General features: G+C 39.9%; 1 protein-coding gene across 1 annotated transcript in view; it reads right to left on the bottom strand.

The window, feature by feature from the left end:
* hdac7a (histone deacetylase 7a) overlaps positions 1 to 22,174 on the bottom strand; it is a 38,172-nt gene that overhangs the window by 2,721 nt on the left and 13,277 nt on the right. The window contains exons 4-25 of the mRNA XM_061272907.1: positions 12,401 to 12,579; positions 11,707 to 11,794; positions 11,032 to 11,152; positions 10,589 to 10,689; positions 10,334 to 10,456; positions 10,140 to 10,249; positions 9,362 to 9,463; positions 8,268 to 8,439; positions 7,615 to 7,820; positions 6,371 to 6,571; positions 5,176 to 5,407; positions 4,924 to 5,057; positions 4,575 to 4,695; positions 4,276 to 4,325; positions 3,434 to 3,541; positions 3,232 to 3,287; positions 3,017 to 3,104; positions 2,822 to 2,941; positions 2,658 to 2,755; positions 1,096 to 1,214; positions 637 to 770; positions 388 to 469 (exon numbers count right to left, since the gene is read on the bottom strand). Coding sequence (XP_061128891.1) covers positions 388 to 469; positions 637 to 770; positions 1,096 to 1,214; positions 2,658 to 2,755; positions 2,822 to 2,941; positions 3,017 to 3,104; positions 3,232 to 3,287; positions 3,434 to 3,541; positions 4,276 to 4,325; positions 4,575 to 4,695; positions 4,924 to 5,057; positions 5,176 to 5,407; positions 6,371 to 6,571; positions 7,615 to 7,820; positions 8,268 to 8,439; positions 9,362 to 9,463; positions 10,140 to 10,249; positions 10,334 to 10,456; positions 10,589 to 10,689; positions 11,032 to 11,152; positions 11,707 to 11,794; positions 12,401 to 12,547 — 2,713 coding nt within the window. The 5' untranslated portion in view covers positions 12,548 to 12,579. The remainder of the gene's footprint in view (positions 1 to 387; positions 470 to 636; positions 771 to 1,095; positions 1,215 to 2,657; positions 2,756 to 2,821; positions 2,942 to 3,016; positions 3,105 to 3,231; positions 3,288 to 3,433; positions 3,542 to 4,275; positions 4,326 to 4,574; positions 4,696 to 4,923; positions 5,058 to 5,175; positions 5,408 to 6,370; positions 6,572 to 7,614; positions 7,821 to 8,267; positions 8,440 to 9,361; positions 9,464 to 10,139; positions 10,250 to 10,333; positions 10,457 to 10,588; positions 10,690 to 11,031; positions 11,153 to 11,706; positions 11,795 to 12,400; positions 12,580 to 22,174) is intronic.

The following is a 22,174-nucleotide window of genomic DNA, read 5'->3' as shown; positions in this document are numbered from 1 at the left end:
CGACTGCCGTAATATTCAGCCGATTTACGCAGAGGATAAATAATAAATGCCTGTGATTATTGTTGAATTGTCTGTCAACATGTTTGTGGCCAAGAGTAACAACACTGTGTCTAACAGTGTCTATTGCATTTTGTGCCAGCATTAAGCGAGCATGTTTTGGAAATTGTGTTTTGGTTAAAGACACAATGCGTAAATTCATTTTATGTTTAAACTTCAACTTGAAATGGTATAAAGACAATTTCTAGTAAGCCCTTGGCCCTGCTTAAGAAGATTTGTTCACTGTCTGCTGTTTAACATTTACTGGTGTCCGTTGAACCCCCCCCGAAAAATGAAACGCGTGAGTCAGGTCACTAAGAAGTGAAGGTTGCGAATACAAGGATTGCTCACTTTGAATTTGTATGACCGTCTGCAAGGAGCGGATAGCGTTATCATTTGGTTTCTGCAGCAGAACCTCTTCTGATAGTGGGTCCTACGGGACAAAGAGGACACAAAAGACGGGGAAATACATCAGAAACTTGTTTAGTCTGACATTTAGGAATCCAAATTAGGCAAAAACCTCACGGACAATTCAGAGTCAAGTGGTTGAATGTGGCGATTTCTTTTTTTTAAAGAACACCATTACCCAGCATGCCTCACCTGTGCACCGAGAAGCGCACTGACACAGGCTTCTGATGCATCGCAGATGGCTGTGAGGTCATGACCTCCCTCCAGGGACAAAACCAGACGGCCCCCTGCTAGAGACATCAGCTGGCGAGTCAGGAAGCTGAAACCTATGAGATGCAGCACACACAAATATTGATGATTTCCAGTAACTAAACCAAAGTGACGTTTGCCTTGCTGTCTTTACGTCAACTTTACTACACTTCCCAATATTTGTTTAAGACAAGTATATATTTTGACCTCCCGCTGCACGATGCCAAAAGCAGTCACTGTAATTATGGCCACATCCGAGATGCAGTCAGAGATGCTTGAATACACAACTCCTGCTATTTAGACTAAACTTGGCAGGAGGTATAATAATCTATTAATACCTCTCAAGAGGCCAGAATGTAAAGTTGCTTGGCAAAGAGTGTTGTGGTGAGAGGCCTTGCTTACATTTGGCAGAGACTTTGTACCCTCCGAGAGGTGCGGGGTTGCCCTCGGCAGCGTCGAACCCAGCAGAGACCAGAACGACATCCGGGGCAAATTCCTGGGCGATGGGCATCATCACAGTCCTGCGGTTGCAAAAAGCCACATAAATTTCGCTCTGCCTCAGTTGAGGGGCAAGTAGCCATTGTGCCGTTTAGCAAGAATTAACACATGACTTTTACGAAAAATATTACATTGTCTGAACTGGAGTCTATTCCAACAAGATGCGCATGTGCAAAATGCTTGGTTGTCTATTAATACAAGCGCTGAGCACATGAGGGAACCGAGTAGCTTACTGCTTACAGTCGGAAATGGTTTTCCTGACTTGCTCTCCAAGCAGGAACTACATTTTATGCAATAGTGACTGAGAGAAAATAGAAGCTTTTTCAAATAACTTGAACTTCAGCTCACCATTGCATTCAAAAGAAGGAAATGAGAGAAGAATAAATTATGAATAAGCAATTCAGAAATTACCAAATATGAAGTCACTAAAATACACAAAATGACATTTTCCTTTCTCAAATGAACCCTATCTTTGGTGAGCAGGAATATTTATCATCCCAAATGTCTTGGGAGAAGAGCAAATGAATACTACTTGAATTATAAATAATGAAGATAATAATAATTGAAACGGTAAAAAAAAATGTTTTCACTTTTACAGTGCAAGATTAATGTTTGAGAACAGCAGCATTTTCACAATATTCCCAACCAGTGTGTGCTGTATGCTCTGAGAGCATGAGTGGGCTACCTTTCTTTTGAATTTACAAAAGTTTAGTAACCATATCTGTTGAAATCCCTTCTCAACCGACAACCCTTGTATCTTGCTTGTATAGCTTCCATCTTGTTCTGCCCGATACTGTGACGTTCCATGTCCCAAGTCAGAGTGACCAGTGTGAAGTTCTATTCTATAGAATGGTGCAAATGCAAGTACCTGAGAGCAACTCTCAGGTTGGATTGTTGCTCTGTGCTTGTGAAAAAGGTTTCCATTGTACCGAACATTTTGGTAAGACTGGAGGAGGGCTGTTGGCGAGACTCGACTTCAGCTCAGCGCAGTCGGCAAAGTTCAAAGGCAGAGTGAGCGAGTCTGTTTCCTATTAGAGCCCTGTCACTCTCCTCACGTCATTGACAACATGGAGGAAAAGAGGAAAACAGTCCATCTGGGATCCATTTACCTTCATTATTCTGCCCGGGGACTTTGGAGACCCCTCCCCCCCTCCCAATCATCATCTTTGCACACACACACACACACACACACGCACAAACACACATAAACACATGCTGCTGTCATGACTGCATGCAGATGAACATGAGCTCATAGACACAGAGATAAACTGTGCATTCCCATACTGTGATAAAAAAGATCAAACACACGCACACACACAAACCCCTATGTGCTAACAAAAAGCACAAGGCCGTAGAAGGTCATTCAGCTGACTTGACTGTTTCGTTTTGGTTTTCTGAACAAGTATTCTTGTTTCTTTTGTACATACAGTACACATTGTCTTGTGAAGCAGAAGTGTTTTTCCTACCTGAATGCAGCAAGGTACTCTGCATCCCCCATGGGAGGGTCCAGACCTCCTGTCCATGCCACATTCACGTTGAAGCCCTTCCCGGCACCTAAGCCAACCTGTCGTGATAAAGATTTAGTCAGAATAGAAATGTAATGGACCATCGGCCAAGATATGCCACCCACCTCAGCAGGTGATCCACTGCCAGGAAAGAAATTGCCATGATCATAGCGATGCAGCGACATGTAGAGGACGCTTGGGTCACTATAAAAAATTTCCTGGGTCCCGTTACCATGGTGAACATCCTGGGAACCAAAAATATTTTTAAAGACCATTTATAAACTCTGAAGTGGAACATAAAGCAAAGGTGGTGATCTTACCCAATCAACAATAAGGATTTTGCTCACACTGAGCTTTTGTTGGAGTTGTTTGGCGGCAATAGCTACGGAATTGAAGTAGCAGAAACCCCTGTGAAAACAGATTTGCCGGGTTGAGTTGAAGATAATGGCGTGGAAAGATTGCAGTGGTTTGACGTGACTCTGAAATCTGTCTTCATAATGTTAACAATCGAGGACTCAAACACATAGAAACTTACATTGGGTTGGAGGGGTCCGCATGGTGCCCTGGTGGTCTGACCACAGCAAAGCCATTCTGTTTAGAAAAGAGGGGATGAATCAGATTATCTTATAAAAACAGCACGCTGAGGTACCTTGTGTATGAAATGTGCTATAAAAATAAAACTGTCTTGCCTAATAATACGAATAACAACAATAACAAAGGTTAAAACAAATGCTCACCTTCAGCTCACCCTTGGCCACTCTGACAGCCAGCTCGACAACACTGCCGGCGGCCATGCGTGCCGCCGTGGATGTGTGCGACTCATTCCAGATGGTGTCGTTGTCAACCTGGAGCGCAAATGAAAACAAGAAAACAAATCAATGGTCACGCACGACTATCCATCAGACCTCGACTTAGACCCTTCTCAAGGTTAAATTCAAGCACCTCAATTAACAAGCTCCTGCAGTACTTTTCAGTCGTGCCAAACTATACTTTCCATTTTTAGGTATGATAAACACATACTCTAGATGATTGCTTCAGTTGAGCACATTAAAAAAAGAGGATGATAAATATTGTTGTTCCTTAATAGCAAAGAGAGAGGAAATTAACGAGTAAAGAGTCAAACATACGTACTGTGATATTTTCCAAACATGTTTGGTGTATAATATTTTTATGAATGTTAACAAGTTAACAAAAATAAAATTAACCGATAATGACATGAAAACCTTAAAGCAATAAATCATGCTCCCTTTGAAAATAGACAAAATTAGCACATAAGGTCTGACAACAATACCTATCCGTTTTTGAAAGCTGTTCAAAAATTGAGTTTTTTTTTTTTCTAATTTAATTTTCTTATCATTGTTCACTAAATAGAATGATTGTCCACCTAACTCAATATTAGAACCTATCTGTACTTGTGACATGTTGCTTTCATGGTTTTCATGGTCAGGTTGTCAAGGAAACATTTGCTGCAGTCCTAAAAAGTGATCTTTTGACTTTGCAGGGCATTCCATGCAAAATAATGTAAAATATTTCCCCACAGAGAATGTACAACGTGAGAGCAACTATGTTTTAAACTTACCCCAACACCTCCACACGGTAACATGACAAACATCCTTTGAGAGAGGATTCCTGAGAAAAAACAAATTGACAGTCAAATATTACCATCCAATTTTCAATATTTTGGGGAAAACCATACAAGTAGGAAATTGCAGATGCTGACTTGAAATAACTCCAAAAAATAGGTTTATTTAAAAACATGAGAAAAATTTAATTTGTGAGTGTGAATCGTCATTTATTTATCTGTGTCCTGCGATTGGCCAGCAAACAGTTTAGGGTCAAAACGCCGTGAGGAGCAGAAAATGAATGGATGTAGCATACCTGCCAGTTTGCGGTTGTCCAGTTTGAGCCTGTTGAGCGGGTTGGTGCCGTAGAGCAAAACATGGCGCTCCGTATGGACGGACTGCAGCTCTTCCAAAGTTGCCTTACGACCACGAATGCTCTGCGACAACACAAGGAGGGCGATTATTAGACTTAATACTAACTCAGCCCTGCACTATGAAGGACGTTGCCAGCTTCAATGTATAACTCAATCTCTGGGGAAAAAACAACTCTGGTCAAAACGGTTTCATGTTAATCACTAAAAAAAAAAAAAAAAAGGTATCACTTTCTGGACAACAACAAGCGCTAATGAGTCAGTGTGTGTGCATGCGTGTGTCTTGAGTCATACCTCACACTGCCCCCTCAGGCCCCTCTCCTGTAGTCGAGACCAGATGCTCTGTATTCTCCCAGCATGCTCTGGGTGGCTGCTGTTGTCTCCGCAGGCACACTGGTGCTTCAACATTTGAGAATCATACACCAGACCTGCACAGGCAAAAGTGTCTCAGTGATCACTCCGCCTCTTTGGTTGGTTAGGTTCTGATCAGGCTTTGGTTGTGACATTTCAGAGCTAGCAAAATCACCCACAGAATGTGCCACTCACCAGTGGTGAAGCGGGATTTGCTGCTTGACTCCTGCCCAGTTAGGCTCAGAGGTTTTTCGGGCAGAGTGAGAGATGTAGAGGCCGGGGACGACTGTGTACGTGATAGAGGCCGATGCATACCCAACGCGCCACAGACCGCACCACCTCCGCCGCTACAAAGCATCGGTACGGCCAGCGTCTCCATCTGTCGATGTAACTGCTGCAGCTGCTTCTGTTGTTCCCACAGTAGTGACTATGAAACACAAGAGCAGTCAAGACATGACAAGACGTAAGAGGAAGAATATCCCACATAAGTTTTAGACAAAGTAATTTGCCTTTATCCAATTTTCCTGGCCTGTTTTTGTATTTTTGTTTGTGTGCTCCTTTTCACAAGGGTATCCATGACGACAAGTCCGAGAAATGGTGGTGACGATGATCTAACAAAAACGGAATTGCCAAGATGCAACAAAAGGTGATTTATTACAGTTAAGAGTTTTATGGCTTTTTTTAATGTCACACAGTTACCTGTAGAACTTTTGTTTGCATAAATTAATTGTGCTAAAATTGCCTTGAATAATAATAATAATAATAATAATAATAATAATAATAAATGATATTTATATTGCACTTTACATTGCATAGAATTTCAAAGTGTTACAGAAATGCTTTTTTAAAAAGAGTACCAGTAACTTTGTTTTGTTCAAGCATTTTAAAACCGAAGTTCGACCCCTGACAAAGGGGAATCATTTTATTCCAGGCTTTTTGTTCATCACATATGATCCTCCGAGACCTAATATGACTGTGATCCACTTCCAAGTGTCTGTCCACTACAATAGAGTTATTACTGAGATCAATATTCCCTTTTGTCTTTACTTTTAAAGCAAAAGTCTGGATGCCAGTGATGCAATCACTGACTACTACCATACTGTGGCTAAAATATGCAGCAAGTACAGGAAAAAGCAAAAAAACAACCAGCTAAGGTTCATGTGACATGACTTAAAAAAATAAGCATGTAAGGTCAAATGCAGAATGATTAGGATTATGTTTGGGTCCAAATTAAACCTCATTCAACCACTGTTGAGTCTAAGCCACTTAGAGGCAGATAATACTGCCATCATGAGGACAGTCAACTGAATAACAGCTTTGGAGGACATACTGTAAATTTTGTATGTCCTGTTTCCCTAGCTTGTAATAACTACGACTTTAGCACACCAACCTGATTGAGTATGAGTGCATGTTGCAGGTTGATCTGCTCTTGACTATTGGATGTTGCTAGATCCGCCTCCCTGAGAGAATCTGGCCTCAGTCTGCTCTGATAGGCTGGCTCCGAAGGCGACGTTGCTCCACCATCTTCTGAGTCCATGTCCTCGGAAGGGATCTGATGCAGTCTGGGTTTCTCACTGGACTTGGACATAAGCTGTACGCATACACAAAAATCCGCACACACCCCCACACGTAAAACACATGTAGTACAACAGACTGGCAAAGTTAGCGGTCTTTCGTGATTAAAGGAATTGTCAAATAATTATTAAAGTTGCATAACATTTATTAATGTTATTAATATGGAGGATATCAGTGAACAGGTTCAAAGTCCTTGGTAAATATCATAAACTCTAGTTCCAATTCACTGTGCCCATGTAAGACTTTAACAGCTAAAAAAAGGTCTCACACAGAACCTGAATTCATTTTGGATCTGAGATAGACACTTTGCAACACATTAAATCATTTACACACACATCTTAAGCGCTTTACCTCAGCGTACAAATGGGTTTTGCTCAACAAAGAATTAATTGAGTTTGAATTCTCCAGTGTTACACGGACAAATTGTTGGTACCATGGTTCGGCCCATTTTCACCAATCAGAGCAGTTTGGTTCAGTATTGTAAATTATGTACTAACTTAACCATTATTTGGCACCTTTTCTCAGGATTCTAACACCAGTGGCACAAGTGCCTAGTTGCCATTGGGTGGCACTAAGAAATTCTCACTTTAAAGTCAGAATCCTGAGAAACTTTAAAGTGAGAATTCCCACTTTCTGACTTTATGCTCAGGATTCCGACTTTAAAGTGGAAATTCTGCCTTTATGCTCAGAATTATGACTTTAAAGTGGAAATTCTCACTTTAAAGTCAGAATTCCCATTTTCAAGTCAGAATTCTGAGAATAAAGTCAGAATTCTGACTTTAAAGTCAGAAAGTCAGAATTGTCACTTTAAAGTCAGAATTCAAGAGTCGGAAGTGACAATTCCGACTTTTTTTCTCAGAATTCTGACTTTAAATCATCCCTTTTAGGAATGGACCAAAAAAAGAGGCTGTCAATTAGTTGCCAGACAATCGTCACTTTTGGGAATGGAAGACAAAAAGAGGCACATTTTCGCGTAAACTAGCTTTTATGTGATTTCTCTATTTGAAATTGACCTTGACTACACTGACATTTCCCCAAAAGTGTAAAGAGCCCGCTTACCTTTCCGAGGTGAGTCTGTTGTTTTAATCGCTCCAGTAGTTGTGTGTTGTGGTGCTGTTGGAGGAGGTGTGAGTGAAGCATCCTGGGGCTTTGCGGGAGGGGTTCTGAACGGGTTCTGCTAAGGGGCTTGTGGGCCTGGGCACCTCCTGGGGAAAGTTGGTCCAATTGGGAGGAAAACTGTAGTGGCACTGAGTCGAGTGTTGGAACTAGTTTGAGGCAAACGGATAGATGGCAAGATTACATGAGAGGAAACATATTGTATATTTAGCAAACACATAGAACATTAGCAAACTATAAATTACAGAGAGATTTGACCAAAATAAACTGAATGTGGTTCCAGGGAGCTGGAGCTTAACCGAGTTGATTTCTGGCAAATGTAACCCGCAAATGTTTGTATTTCTTAAATGGATTACTACTATAGGAAAACATCAATAGATAACTAAAAAGTATGACTCATTTGGAGTTTTTAAATCAGTTAGTTTATTAAGTTTAGGCTGATCCTTTCTGATATCACGTTTATACATTGACAAATATTAAAGAGGTGGACATTTCTGTGTGAAGCATAAAGACAGCAATTCAAAGACACTACGACTGGTCATCGTCCTAGTGGGATGTTCTGTATTAACAACATCTTGTATGTATGCGTGTCTTACCAGTGAGTAGTGGAGCATGAACCAGTCCGGACGGCTCCAGGATGATAACAGGAAGTCGTGAGCTGAGCTGCCCCGCTTGATCCTCTCTGCTCAGAGGCAACAAGACCTGCGGGGCTCCGGCTGCGACCAAGGGCCCTCGACCAAGCTTCAGAGTGGACAGCTCTCCTTCAACCTGCACAAATGACATATGCGTATGAGTTGTAAGGTAATTTATGACAGATCAATTTGGAACTGGCTTTATTTTGTCAGAGACCTTTTCCACAAAAGCTATTGTGACTGATTAAAAGTAGTACATATGTAAGCTTAATGAAGGTTCTGTTTCATTTCGAGAAGCAGGTTCCATGCACGTGTGCAATTATTTTTTGCCGTATTTGTGAGTATTTTTAAGTCATGGTTACATGTTCAGTAGTCGGAATGGTTCTGAGGCACATTTCACATTATTTTACTGTTTTTAAACAGCATTATATTAAAATTGTGTGATAAATTAAAGAATGTCTAATGGTCATTAAAGAATTGTTCAAGCAGCACGTCTAATGATGGCCCTGGGCTTTTATTAAATAAATAAAATATTGTGATATCTGACACCTGTCTTCAAAATGTAGGTCAATTTGACTACAATACATTATAACAAAACCTAATGAAAACAAAGATTGCCATAGCTTACACTTGTTGAATACAATGGCAGATTCTATGGTGAATAAACAAATACATTAAATACTAGGGATGTTCGATACTATATTTTTTCTAACTGGTACCAGTGTGAGGACTCAGTTCTTGAGTAGTCACCGACACCAAGCATCGATAACACTAGTGCTGTTGATAAATACAATTTCCCCAAAAAGCAATGACGGATCATATTTTCAAAAGACCTTTTTATCCCAATATAAAGATTTTGCATGCATTTTGAAATGATTAGTGGCGATTTAAAATAGCCACAATAGGGAAGCCAATCCTGGTATCGGCCAACATTCTGAGTAACAATACTGTGAAATAAGGCTGTTGTCGGCAACGATACCTGGTGTCTGTACTCGCCCATATCTGTTTTGTTTGTTGTTGCGTCTCATGAATGCCATTTGTTTGAGTGCTGTGCTTACCCTGGCATTGGCTGGTAGTCCAAGCGTGATAGTCGGCAGAGTGGAAGGACTCTGGATGGTGAAGTTTGCCAGAGTGCCATCTCTGAGTAGCAGCTTCTGTGCCTAGTAAATCCCAAACATATATATTTTTCACAAAATAATTCACACGCAGGGTAAAGGCAAATGTTTGACCCAGAATGTTAAAACAATTGTTACAGAAAGAATAATCAAACTGTAATGTAACCCAACATTTTCACACCTTTGTCAAATCCACTTGCAGCTTTAGAGCAATGTAAGAACATTCATGTAATTAATTAGACACACTGAATTTCATGAATGACACAAACAGAGCAGATGTCACACTAGTTGCTATGTTTTTTACTTTTCTGTGATTAAATCAATTATGTATAAACAGCTGACACTCAGCACTCCAGCAGGCTTGTGTGCTGCTGGATTAAACATGTCATTACTCATTGTCTCATGCACAAGAGACAACTCTGCTTGTTTGAAACGGGTTGAATTTTCCATCTCATCCCTCTGAACAAAATACAATTCCCCAAAGATGTAAAAAAAAAAAAAAATGGAATCAATCCAAAAATAACATCAGTCAACATTTTAATACATTGTCTTATATTGATGCATTCAATGTGAATTATTGCACCTATTCTATAAAAATGATTTGTCTACACCTGTAAATGTCTATTAGAACTGTATTTGGCATCAAATCGAGAGAAAAGCTCTGATAACCTGCCGCTTAATTAAGTGTGTGTGACTATAATCTATGTGCACAGTTTCTCACCTCATGTGAAAGTCCGCCTGCAGATGGCACTAGCCCATTTTCACTGGGAAGACTGTCATTGGGGGAACTGCAACCAGAGACCGGAGTGCTGCTGCTGCTGGGCGATGAGTCTGTTGGGTCACAAGAGGCAAACAAAAAAAGTGAGTTATATTCGGACGATGACGGTTTATTTTGTTGCTAAATCAAGGATTTACCAAGTGTGTCAGGTACTCGGTGTCTGATAGTGGGTGGGGCGCTTTCTTTGCGGGTGAGCGGGCTCTGGCGGGTGTTGAGATGTTTCTTCAGCTTATGCTTCACTTTTAAATTGGGCTCAGATGCTGATAAAGAAGAAATTGAGGAGTTTCACTGATATGGTCGTGTAACAAAGATGCTAGCTACACAGAACAATCGGAACGATCTTCAGATTCCAATGATATTTCGATAACATCTTCAGTTATTGTGCATTTTACCTGCCCTGCGTAAACGTGTCCCTTCTGAAACCTCGGACGAAGGCAGCGTGGGAGATGTGACCGGAGGTTGGGAGGAAACACTCTGATCCGGTCCAAGTTTTCTGTGAACACACAGCACAAGTCCATATTAAGCAAATTGGCCTTTGAGTGACTTATCTTAATTGAAGATGACAAACTGACTATTATTTTGAACCATTGGATTGAGGATAAATTATGATTTTGATATACTACTGTCAGGAAAATTATTTAAAAATGACTATTGTGATTATTATATAATTATTTGACAAAGCTCTACCAGTGACAAAGACTGCTGACTTGGATAAATTGACCACAGAACTTGGCCGACACAAAAATGACTAAAACCTACAATATAGATTATCGAAACAGTCCAAACAGTATTACAGAGATACTGTACTACCTTGTGTGTATGTATCTTTTATCACCTGTATGTCACCGGCGTAGAAGTCAAAGTATTGGAGCTAGTTCTTTCCAGTGCCGCTTGCTTCTGCTTTTTCAAGATGACCTCCTGCAGTTTCTGTTTAACCAGTGAACTGGCCACTGCACCTGTCCATTCCACCAATCATAAATACACCAGAAAAAAAAACGTCAGACGTGTTCATGAACAAAGCAGATGCTTAGTTGGCACAAGAAATCCTCATTGAAGATGCTTCACATTTTACCTTAAAAATGGTTAAATATGTGCAAACAACTCCTAATTCTACGTCAACATTTTGTGAATATGTGTGATGCATGCTTAGATGACTTGTCTTGTACGTTTGTGCGCGTATTAGTGCATGTGTGTACAAAGAGGTGACAGAAGGTGTTCAAGTAAATATTGACCCAGAGACTTGTACCGATATTCAAAGCTATATTTAACTTAGGTGTTTCACCTCCACCAGTCAGGTTATATTTGACTCAAAGCAAACAAAAGATAACAGGTAAATATGTAGTCTTTGCGCGTAATAACTGCTTGAAGCCCAAACATGACCAAACTTACTATGAGCAATATCCTTGAAATTAAAATGATGTACTCTGATTTTAAAGTGTGTGTGTGTGTGTGTGTGTGTGTGAGTGAGTGTGTGCATGAGGTTATGTCCGCTTTTGAATAACAGACTCACTTTGTTGACTCTTGTCCTTGTTTTTGAGCTGCTGCAATTCTTGTTGCTTCTCATGGTGTTCCTGTTCACGACGCCGCTCCATATTAAACTAAACATTCAAGATTTTCATTAAACTTCTAAACAGCCATTGGAATGTATACTTTTAAAAAACTCAGTTACTGATTTAAATTAAAATACCATATTTCCTCACATGTGGCTAGGGGGCATTTATTTAACTACAGATTGGGGGAGGTGTTTATTAGCAAGGAGGCCTGTATTTGTATGAAGTAAGTAAAAGCAAAGATTTTTCTGTAGTCAGCCATAACGACATGAACGTCAAGTTGAAGTTGATGATTTCGTTGAAAGTGAAATGTTTCCATCACAGTACCGCATTATGTTGTCACAAAAGAGACAAGATGCAAAATTGGCTCATTGCCTCATCAGTTCAACCTTTACTACAAACAGATTTTGAACATACATAGATTTGAATTCTTTTATCATCCTCCCCAACAATGTGCAGATACCTCATTTCCAGAATGCGGAAAGCCTCCATAGTTTTCATTAACATCGCAAAATGTTGGCAGGTTTGGTAGGAGTAATTTGGTTAGCAAAGGAATTCAAATCATTAGAGAAGGGACCACTATTTGAGGAAATTTGGTGTCAATTCAGAAAAACATTCCCAACATGCATTGAGTAAAATATTGATCCTCTGTACCCGTATGTGCTGTTGAAGCTGGTGCTGGGAGAAGGAGGTTCGGGTCTGCGGGGAAAATGGGCTGAGAAGCAACGGCGGGTGCAATGGTGTGAGGAGGGCCGTGTCAGAGCCGGGGCGCATCCCCCGCTCTCCAATTCTGAGGTCCATGGGAACCAAAACGACGCACAATACACAGGAATCTGTAACATAAGAAAGGATGAATTGTTGCCTATTAATCCTGTCATATTTTTATAATCAATTCATTCCATCTTAAAGTGGACAAAATTACCGATAATATAAACCACATGCAACATAACTTTTGTTCCACCGCTCCACAAATGAACCAAATTACAATAACAAAACAGAAAGTGGTGAAAACAACATCATTACACATAGTGTATGTATCTTTTCATATTTTCCGAGCTCAGCCCGTACATGTTTAATTTAACTCGCATTCGAAGATGATGCCAGCACACAAATATGTTAACAAAACCACTGTCACTGTATCATACCCTGTAGTAGCAACTAAAAGTTATTTATACAAAGAGATATTTCAATCTCCATCTGCATAAACCATAGAACTACCAGTGCCATTCAAAGTTTCGTGAAAAACACAACTGTAATTGTACAAAACTGCTGCCAACACAAAGTCAGCATGACACGCAAGACCCAAGTTTAGAACATCAGAGAATCGACTCTGCAACTGTTGAGGTTGCATTGTAATTTTAAGCGTCTGCTGAATTTAGAGTCCTAAGTCTCATTGGTGTCATTCTTGTACACTTTTTTTACTCTGTGGCTGTCTGGCTCTGACGTCGATTCACATATTTCCATGTTCTTTGCATGGTGTTGGGCATATTTGCATTGCGGGGCTGAGTCAATGGGAACTATTGCCTCATCTGGCACTGAAAACAAAATCCAGGAAGGGAACAGTTTGGGAAAATGCTGGGGGTGTTCGCAAAGCCGCACACATAAACACACACATGCCTTGAAGCCATTTGGTCTGACATCATTGATGTGCTGCTGTGGCAGTAGTGAGATGTCAACCTGCAGAGTGTGAAGTAAATGCCACTCATTGAGAAGGTTGTTATGGTGGAGTGGAACAGAAACTAAAGAGCTCTTTAGGTTCATGTGACATAGCGGGTGCTATTCTTCATATTTGCGGTTGCAAATACAGGCCACGGTTAGAATGAAATAAACCTTTGGTAAACACACACACCGTTTATGGTAATGCGGAATAAGGCCTTTATCGTCAGGAAGGAGGAAACTTTACGAGGAAGCGCACAAAGATCATTACAGTTGGGAATACCAGTATCTCTCCCTGACTCCTAGTGGTTATAAATACACACAGGTTGAACATTTACTAACAGTTAGTCTTATGTGTCTACAGGGGAAAACAATAAGCATGCCCTCACACGCAAGTAGACACACACAAGAGATAAATCCTGCAAGTCACATCTACTTTTTGGGGAATGCGAAAGCTGTCTTGACAATGACTATTGAGGTTTTTAACATTACTTTAGACTTTATAGTGCAGGTTTGTATATCGGCCAAATTCTGTTGTCGTCAAAACAACCCGCTGGTCAACAGAATATTTTAATCAGAGATTGTGAAATACCAAAAATACTAAACCTATTTGTGGCAATGATTTAAAAATGTCTTTCTTTTTTTTCCAGCATATCAGTTTTTGGACCACTTCCTCTGAAACAGGATCATTTCTGCAAGACTACAAACATAAAGGTGTCCATTCTTCATCCTTGGAGTATTTGACAAAGCACATCACAGAAATGAGACTTATTAGAACACTTGGGAACTGTCTGGAAGCCAAATGTCTGGTTTAAAATAATGGTATTAAGCACATGCTGGTGTTACTTCACCTTCATTGACTACTGTATGCACCAAAACCACACTCAGTCCATGTACTGAATCTTCAAGAGGAGAAATAGTCTCTTTAACCACTTGGCAGCCAGGCTTCCCAGTGAGTGGCTACACAATGTCCTTGAGCTTGTAAAATAACTGATAATAACACACTTCCCATGTAGGAAACAGAACTTTAAGTCTAGAAACAACAGTGTAATTGTTCAGTCAGTGACCCTCTGCAACCATATTTATTTTCTCCGCTGTCATTTTTTTCTACCAGGCATTTAAAGCTAAAATGTTAGTAAATTAAATTATATTAAAATGTTAGCTTAAGGACGATATTTGATTGTGGTCCATTACACTTTTACATTATGCTAAGAAAAGGAAAATATTCGGATTCTGCCGCAGTTGTGCTGATTGCATTTAAATAGCAGAGTAATCATGTCAATGGAACTTGATGTGACCTATTTGCCTTTAGAAAGGAGTGGGTGAAGTTAAACAAATGAAACCAAATCAAAGAAATAAGCACAAATAATTCCATGGAAGGGAGTAGGGTGGTTGTGATTCTTAAAACTGTCTTATTTGAAAAAGTTCCAGACCTGTGGCACTCAATTTTCCATCGGTCTGTACTGCAATTACTATACCACACTTGGGTACAAACTTGTTAGTTAGTCACCTTAATGTGACAAGTTAGAATTTAGGATCGGTAAGTGGCCACAGGGTATACAGACCAATGTGGGTTTTGTCACCCTAGAAAATGTTTCGACTCATTTGGGATATAATATAATAAGCAAATATCTTTGGAGCATTTAGCAAATAGTTGAAAAATGCCCAGTGCTCAAGTACATCTCATGCAACCTTTTTATCATCTCACCAAGCATGTTCTACAGATTTTGAAAACCATTCTTTTGAATCTGCCCTAAGCGGGACACATCAAGATGATTTGCAAGCATGTGTTGGGCATTCATGACGTATTGCAGCATTGTTAAATAACAATCGACCCGTCTACTTGTGTTTAGTGAAGATCATAAAGAAAAGATAATGCGACAGAGCAACAAGTTCAGTGTACGTGCATGCTCATGATACTATGATGACACAGCATTCTGGCTCAGTTTCATCCCAACCTCTATTTAGTTCTACATTGGCCCTGTGTGATGTTTGAACCGGTTCAGCAGGTAAGACCGAGATAAAGCATTCGCTCTCGCTCTGTCACGATACAATGAAAACAACAAAATGCAAAGAAAACAATACAATAACTAAGTGATGGTACAGATTACAAAACAGAACTATGTCAAAAAGGATAGAAATCTGACGTGTATTGTGTGATAACTCATCTTACATCATATTTTGCAGTACAGAATATGCAAATATTGAAATCATGACACCTTGCTAAAATATTGCAAAATTATTGAGGAATAGTTGTCAATGTATCCATTTTCAATTATGTAATCAGAACAGGACATGCTGACACATCAGGGAAGACTCGGCACTGATCCATGTCAATCACTCTGAGACCCATGTGTGTGTTCATGTGCTATAAAGGAAGAAGTAGAATGCTAGCTCACAGGATATTCATTTGTGCGTGTGCACCTAGTTCTAGCAATGCTGATCTTATCTAGTCGGCAGGTTCAAGTGGGATAATTGTGCAAAAAAAAAAAGACATACAATGAATGTATGCTTGTTTTTATCATTCTCATTAAAATAAGTCATTTATTCTCTTGTGATGAGCATAATAAAGTGAAGGGTATGTATCCATTTTCATTTGTAAAATTTAAATGATATTCAGTGTAAAGTAGTATTAAAAAAATACTTTATCATTAAATGCCATGAGACCAACAGGAAATGGATATACGGTACAAGCATTTCAAGTAATATTCATGTGCTTTCAAGATCAATTTTCAAATTTGTTCACCACCTTTCTGCGGCGGCAAATGACATTAATAAACACTTTTAATTTGATGTAAATAAAAAGATTGACAGGCTTCACAAATGTGAGAATATGCACCATAAACCTTTACACACCAGACATGAAAAAACGAATTGGTCATGCAGTCTCTTTGTGCCAATTGAACACAAACTCAGTTAAAAGTGAGGCTATTGTTTCTTGAAGTCAAAACAGATGTAAAAAAAATAATACAAAAAATAATCTCTTTTGTAGTCATGAATCATTACAAAAAAAAATCAATGAATAATAACTGTTGGGAGTCTGCTATAAGTGGTTTCGGACAATTCTAAGATAAAAAAAAAAAGTCTCTAAACGATTACTCAATTACTTGTCAAATTGATTATATTCAGTTTTGACAACTTTTAAAATTCATGCATTTTGAAGAATTTCATGGACCCCTAAGAAGAGCATAAAGAAGTCACAATGTGTTTGGCTGGTAAACTGCCAGCAGCACTGGTGTCACACTAACAGCTGGCTCTAAAATTATCCGCCACTCCCCTTTAGTCATCTTTTACAGACTGCCACATCCTCTTTTTTTTTTTTTTTTAACTCCTTCTCATCCTACGTCTTGCTCCAAAACCGTTTAATCATCACAATAACAATGACAGTATTGTGATTTTCTCATTCAAATGCCATTTAGAATTTAAGTTTAGAGAGAGATTTGGGCATCAGAACAAGAAAACGATGAATGTCCACAGAAGCAGGATATTCGTTTGATAATAATCTCATATGTCATACTTTGGTCAGTAAGCACAGATCAGACTATGCTCGCCCCCTAATCTTTACAATCCATTCCATTAACAACACGCATGGTAACCGCGGTAACCGGGACGGTGGTGAAGCCGAGCAGGAAGTCAAGTCTATAAAAACACAACAATGAGAGCACCAGCGTGGCTTCCTGTTTGAGAGCCGAGTTTAGATGCACATTTCCTCCCTTTTTTCACCCCCAGCTGTTGTTGTCACACCGCTGCCATAGTGCCAGTGAGCTTTTGAATATGCAACCTTCTGATATGGGTCCTTGGCCTCACTGCGGGCAGTTTAAAACAGTCATACAGACACAAACAAAGAAGAGTTTCACCACTAAGTGACTCGGTTAGCTGCAGTAGTCTTATATGCTGATTTCAGAGTCCCTGACAGCATCGACATTCCCGTCCATCCTAACGCCCAAATGTTCCGTTTGGATGCTTTTCAACTTTAGGGCTCAGGTTCTGAAATGTTCCTTTGGTCCAGAATTAAATTTGAAATAACATTTGAAAATGAATTTCCTTTGAAAAAAAACTCTTCACAGATGACCTGCACAAATCTATTGAAGGTTCCTTTTGTTATCTCTTTCTTTTGAATAAGATAGAAAATATGATGTATGGTTTGCAATCATTTTGGGTCACAGTGATGGCTGTGAAAAAATACCTAACAGTCATTTGCTGTGTATTTTCATAAAATACTTTTAGTTGCATGAACAGTTATCATCACAGCAGAGCAATGTGTGTGTGTGTGGGGGGGGCGACCATTTTCAAGAATTCCGACTGTGGGAAAACGGAGGGTTTAAATGACCTTATATAATTTTAATATTTAGGTTGGCAACATTCCAATTAGCCCTTGTAAGAATGAAAGAGAAGATGTGGGTCATTGCAGCTGACTGCAGCTGGTTTTACAATGCAACATGTGCACATTTTAGAATTTGCAGGCAGATGCTTTGCGGAGACCACCTGTTCATGAAAAATCAGAAACGTCTGCATTGAACCTTAGAACGAGTTCATCCTTCACTCGGCTGACCAAAACTAGCTTCTCTCAAGCTTCATTACCTGTCTAGCAAGGTAAAAGACAAATAAGACCTAATTAGTGAAAAAGTACAAGGAGTCCACACACGCGGTTGCTTAACGAGTCTTGCGCAATACAGGATCTCTATGAATAGTCTAGTAGTGGAAGTGAATGTCACATGCTCTTTAAGCTGGAGCGCTCAGTTCTTAGAACTAAATAACTTTGCAAAGAGGTGCTAAAAATCTGATTTGAGTAAGTAGTTGCATAAGTTTGACCGTGGAAGTGAATATTTGTATTTCTATTGTTTCCTGTCAGAGAAATTGTCATAGAATTCAAACTAATCTGAAGTCGACCAGTTTGCTCAATGTGATTATATAGTGAGGTCATATGCTGGCTTGTAATAAGGAGAACAGCCACCACAGCTTTGTCTGTTAGTTGTCTACACAGTATTGGTGGACCAGCCTGGACAGTGGACACCCCTCAAGTTGTGCTAGAATTGAATCACCCTTGGAAATATTTTTCCTAACTTAATATAAAGTAACAAAGACGTGTATTCCACACCAGTAGAAACATTACATAACTCTGGAGCATTAAGTTCCTGCTGCTAATACAAGAAACTGCCTCCGTCAGAGCCTCCAGGTGTTGACCGGGGATTGACAAATGACACTTTACGCTATCTTCTGTTCAGACATCACACGCGGTCAAGTGGTACACTCACAGCCATGATGACACTGTCAGCTCTGCTTGCTGTCTGTAACACAACACTGTACACTGTCCACCTGATAGGCAACTTAAACCAGCAGAGACAGACAGACAGACATTTGACACATTTTTACTGCTGCTGTTTATTTGCCCGGGGAATTATGTAAAGCCAAACAACAATTACACGAAACCAATTAGAGTATGTTAACGCATACCATGCTGCTTCAAAACTAGCCCCAAATTGATTTTTTGTGTGGAGGACTAAAAAAATAGAGCCTTCTTATTTTTGAGTCACTGAATGTTTCATTGAAAATATGGGACAGGTCAGTTTATCCTTCATTTCTAAGTTAATAGTAACATTTAATTTTTTCAATACAGTTCTCAGTGGAATGCGGGGAAACCAAAATACCTAGGTTAATATTAAAGCCCCCACTCTTCGATGTAACTTCCTGTTCATTTCTGTCTAACGTAAAATCATTATCAGATTTACAACAGGGCATTAAGTGAAACTTCCGTTGGCCCAGGTAAACCCTACATTAAAAATCATGACTAAGTCTCCTTAATCTATGTCCACAGCTCTTTCTTGAGCTTCATTGCTCTCTCCCCTCCACATCAAACAAATTCTACACATTACACAACGCAGATAAAGCCACTCGACTCAGCAGCCAACACTAAGGATAACCCCGCTTTATCTTTTGACACACTCACAGACAGCACAGATGGGCAACCTTTATCACAACCAACCTAAAATACCGTTTTTTTCCATGTATAATGCGCCCCCATGTATAATACGCACTCTAAAAAATGGCATGTTGATGCTGGAAAAAAGCCTGTACCCATGTATAATATGCACCCAAATTTTGACTCCTACTTAAGCCCGTAAAAGTACAATTATTTCAGAAAAAAGATCATCTTTGGGAACAACCGGATGTTATTCTGCCGGTCAGTATCACTGCGCATGCGCTAGCAAACTCGAATGTTGTGTTTCATAATTGTGGTTCAATTGCTTATTGATAAAAGGCTGATCACTGGAATGTTGAAGCCAAAACTATTCCTTTCAAATTAGGGATGCACCGAAATAAAAATTCTTGGCCGAAACCGAAAACCAAAAATGAGGAAACCAAGGCCGAAAACCGAAAACCGAAACACCGAAAGAAATGATTGTCAGTTATTAGAACCACAGCATTTATGGATTTATTTATATTATATTATATTATATTATATTATATTATATTATATTATATTATCCATCCATCCATCCATCCATTTTCCGTACCGCTTAGTCCCCACTGGGGTCGCGGGCGTGCTGGAGCCTATCCCAGCTGTCATCGGGCAGTAGGCGGGGGACACCCTGAACCGGTTGCCAGCCAATCGCAGGGCACACAGAGACAAACAACCATTCGCACTCGCACTCACACCTAGGGACAATTTGGAGTGTTCAATCGGCCTACCAAGCATGTTTTTGGGATGTGGGAGGAAACCGGAGTGCCCGGAGAAAACCCACGCGGGTCCGGGGAGAACATGCAAACTCCACACAGGGAGGGCCGGAGGTGGAATCGAACCCGCACCCACCTAACTGTGAGGCGGACGTGCTACCCAAGTGCGCCACCGAGCCGCCTATATTATATTATATTATATTATATTATTATTATATTATTATTATATTATCTTATATTATATTATTTATATTTTATTTATATAGCATTTATTTTCAGCATTGCATGTTTTGCAAATCGCTATCCGAGGGTCTTTCTCTGAGATAGTGAAATCAGTCCACACCGCAGACATGCTGGCTCTTATCCCGTTTTCCCGCGTGCTGGTAGGCTGTTTGCTCACGTCATCACAAGTTTCGGCCGTGTTGTTTCGGTGATTTAGGTCTTTCGGCCAAAAACCGAAAATGCACTTTTAGGTCATTTTCGGCCGAAGATTTTCGGTGGCCGAATTTTCGGTGCATCCCTATTTCAAATCATCATATGCTCAACCAACCCCTCCTGAAAGCGTTTCACATAAGCACGGTGTTATGAATTAACTTATCATATTAGCTACTCAGCTACCCAGCAGGCCTGGCCCAGTTTGATTTGACTCCATCAGCACTAAATACTGGAGATATAAAAAAATATATCATAAGGAGAGTGTTTCTTTAATTTAAATGATTTTATTTAATACCCGACAAAAAAATAGATGATAGATTACTTTCACTGTACAACTTTTTTCTAGTGAAGTGATGATGAACAACACATGGAATACTCACGGTACTCACTCACATTTATTCCAGGTCCAAAGGGTCTGGACAATTCATTCATTAGCCTTTGAACTTTACCAATGTTGTCATATTTATGTATACTGAACATTCTGTCCAGTTTTCAGTGTCTTAGTCAATGTTGGCAGTAGCTACGGTCTCTTAGCAACTTTGAGATGAAAACGATGGGACAGCTTTTGTTCCTTGTTGTTAAGTGTCCCTCCATATTACTTGTACTTTGTGTTGACATTTAGGGCCTTCCTCTGCCTATTTTAGACCTTGGTGTAATCGTAGACGATTTTCTATTGTTCTGCATTCTGTGATATATTGATTTGCTGCTAAGCGAATACTGTATGAAAACATGCATGGTAGACAACAACAGGAGCGTCACGGATGGTAAATTTCAATGATTGATATTGGGATCCAACATTAACAAAAAAAATAAACCGACGCATTGAAGTGGTGCAGTGCTGTGCCAAAACATTTGTAAAGCATTATCATCAAAGCGTCGTATAAAACAAAACAAAATCATTAAAAGGATAATGGGAAAAGGCTTTGAACTTGTTAGGGACACTGCAAATGTCTGTAGAAATAAACACAAGAACCTGAGGAAATGTTTCTAACTAATTACTCAATGGATTTGCTCTGATTTGATTAAGTGATACGGTTGTGCATTGAATAATGTCTACAGGCCCTTTAGGCATAATCGTGCGATTCTGCTATATCTTTCAACACGTGTCTCTTGCTGTTCTTAATAGCAGCAAGCTTGTCTTTTATCCGACTCTCTGTGAAAGTTGCTCCCGAAGTTGGGGAGGCTCTAAATGCTGTACTCAAACACAAGACTGGCACACTCAAGAATCGGTGGCCCCTTGGAGAGTATAATAGACATTACCCCGGGCATATCAAGTGATTTCATGCACCTTGAGGTAGCACAATCGAGCCGTTTGTTCGGCGGGTCAAAAATAGCTGTCTACTGTTACAGCCATTACCAGACCTAGCCCTGCAAGATTTTTGCACACACAAAGCCCAAGGGAGGTAGTGGCACCAAATGACCAGCTAAGGTTAACGAGCCCCCTGTGGACAATGCAAAAGTTGAACGATTCTGCCTCAGGTTTGATGACTTCAAAAGGCAAAAAGCAACACGCAATTTTAAAACAAGTAAAGGACAGCTCAAAACTGTCGAAAGGTTTATAAGCCGCTGCGGTAGTCTTTACCAGATGAGCCTGACTTTGGTCAGCAGACTCGGACTGTGTGAAAACCACGACTGGGGAAAAAAGAAACATGAGCGCCACCA

The sequence above is a fragment of the Syngnathus typhle genome, linkage group LG2, assembly GCF_033458585.1.
Source record: "Syngnathus typhle isolate RoL2023-S1 ecotype Sweden linkage group LG2, RoL_Styp_1.0, whole genome shotgun sequence".
Classification (NCBI taxonomy): domain Eukaryota; kingdom Metazoa; phylum Chordata; class Actinopteri; order Syngnathiformes; family Syngnathidae; genus Syngnathus; species Syngnathus typhle.
This window is presented reverse-complemented; position numbering and strand designations above follow the sequence as displayed.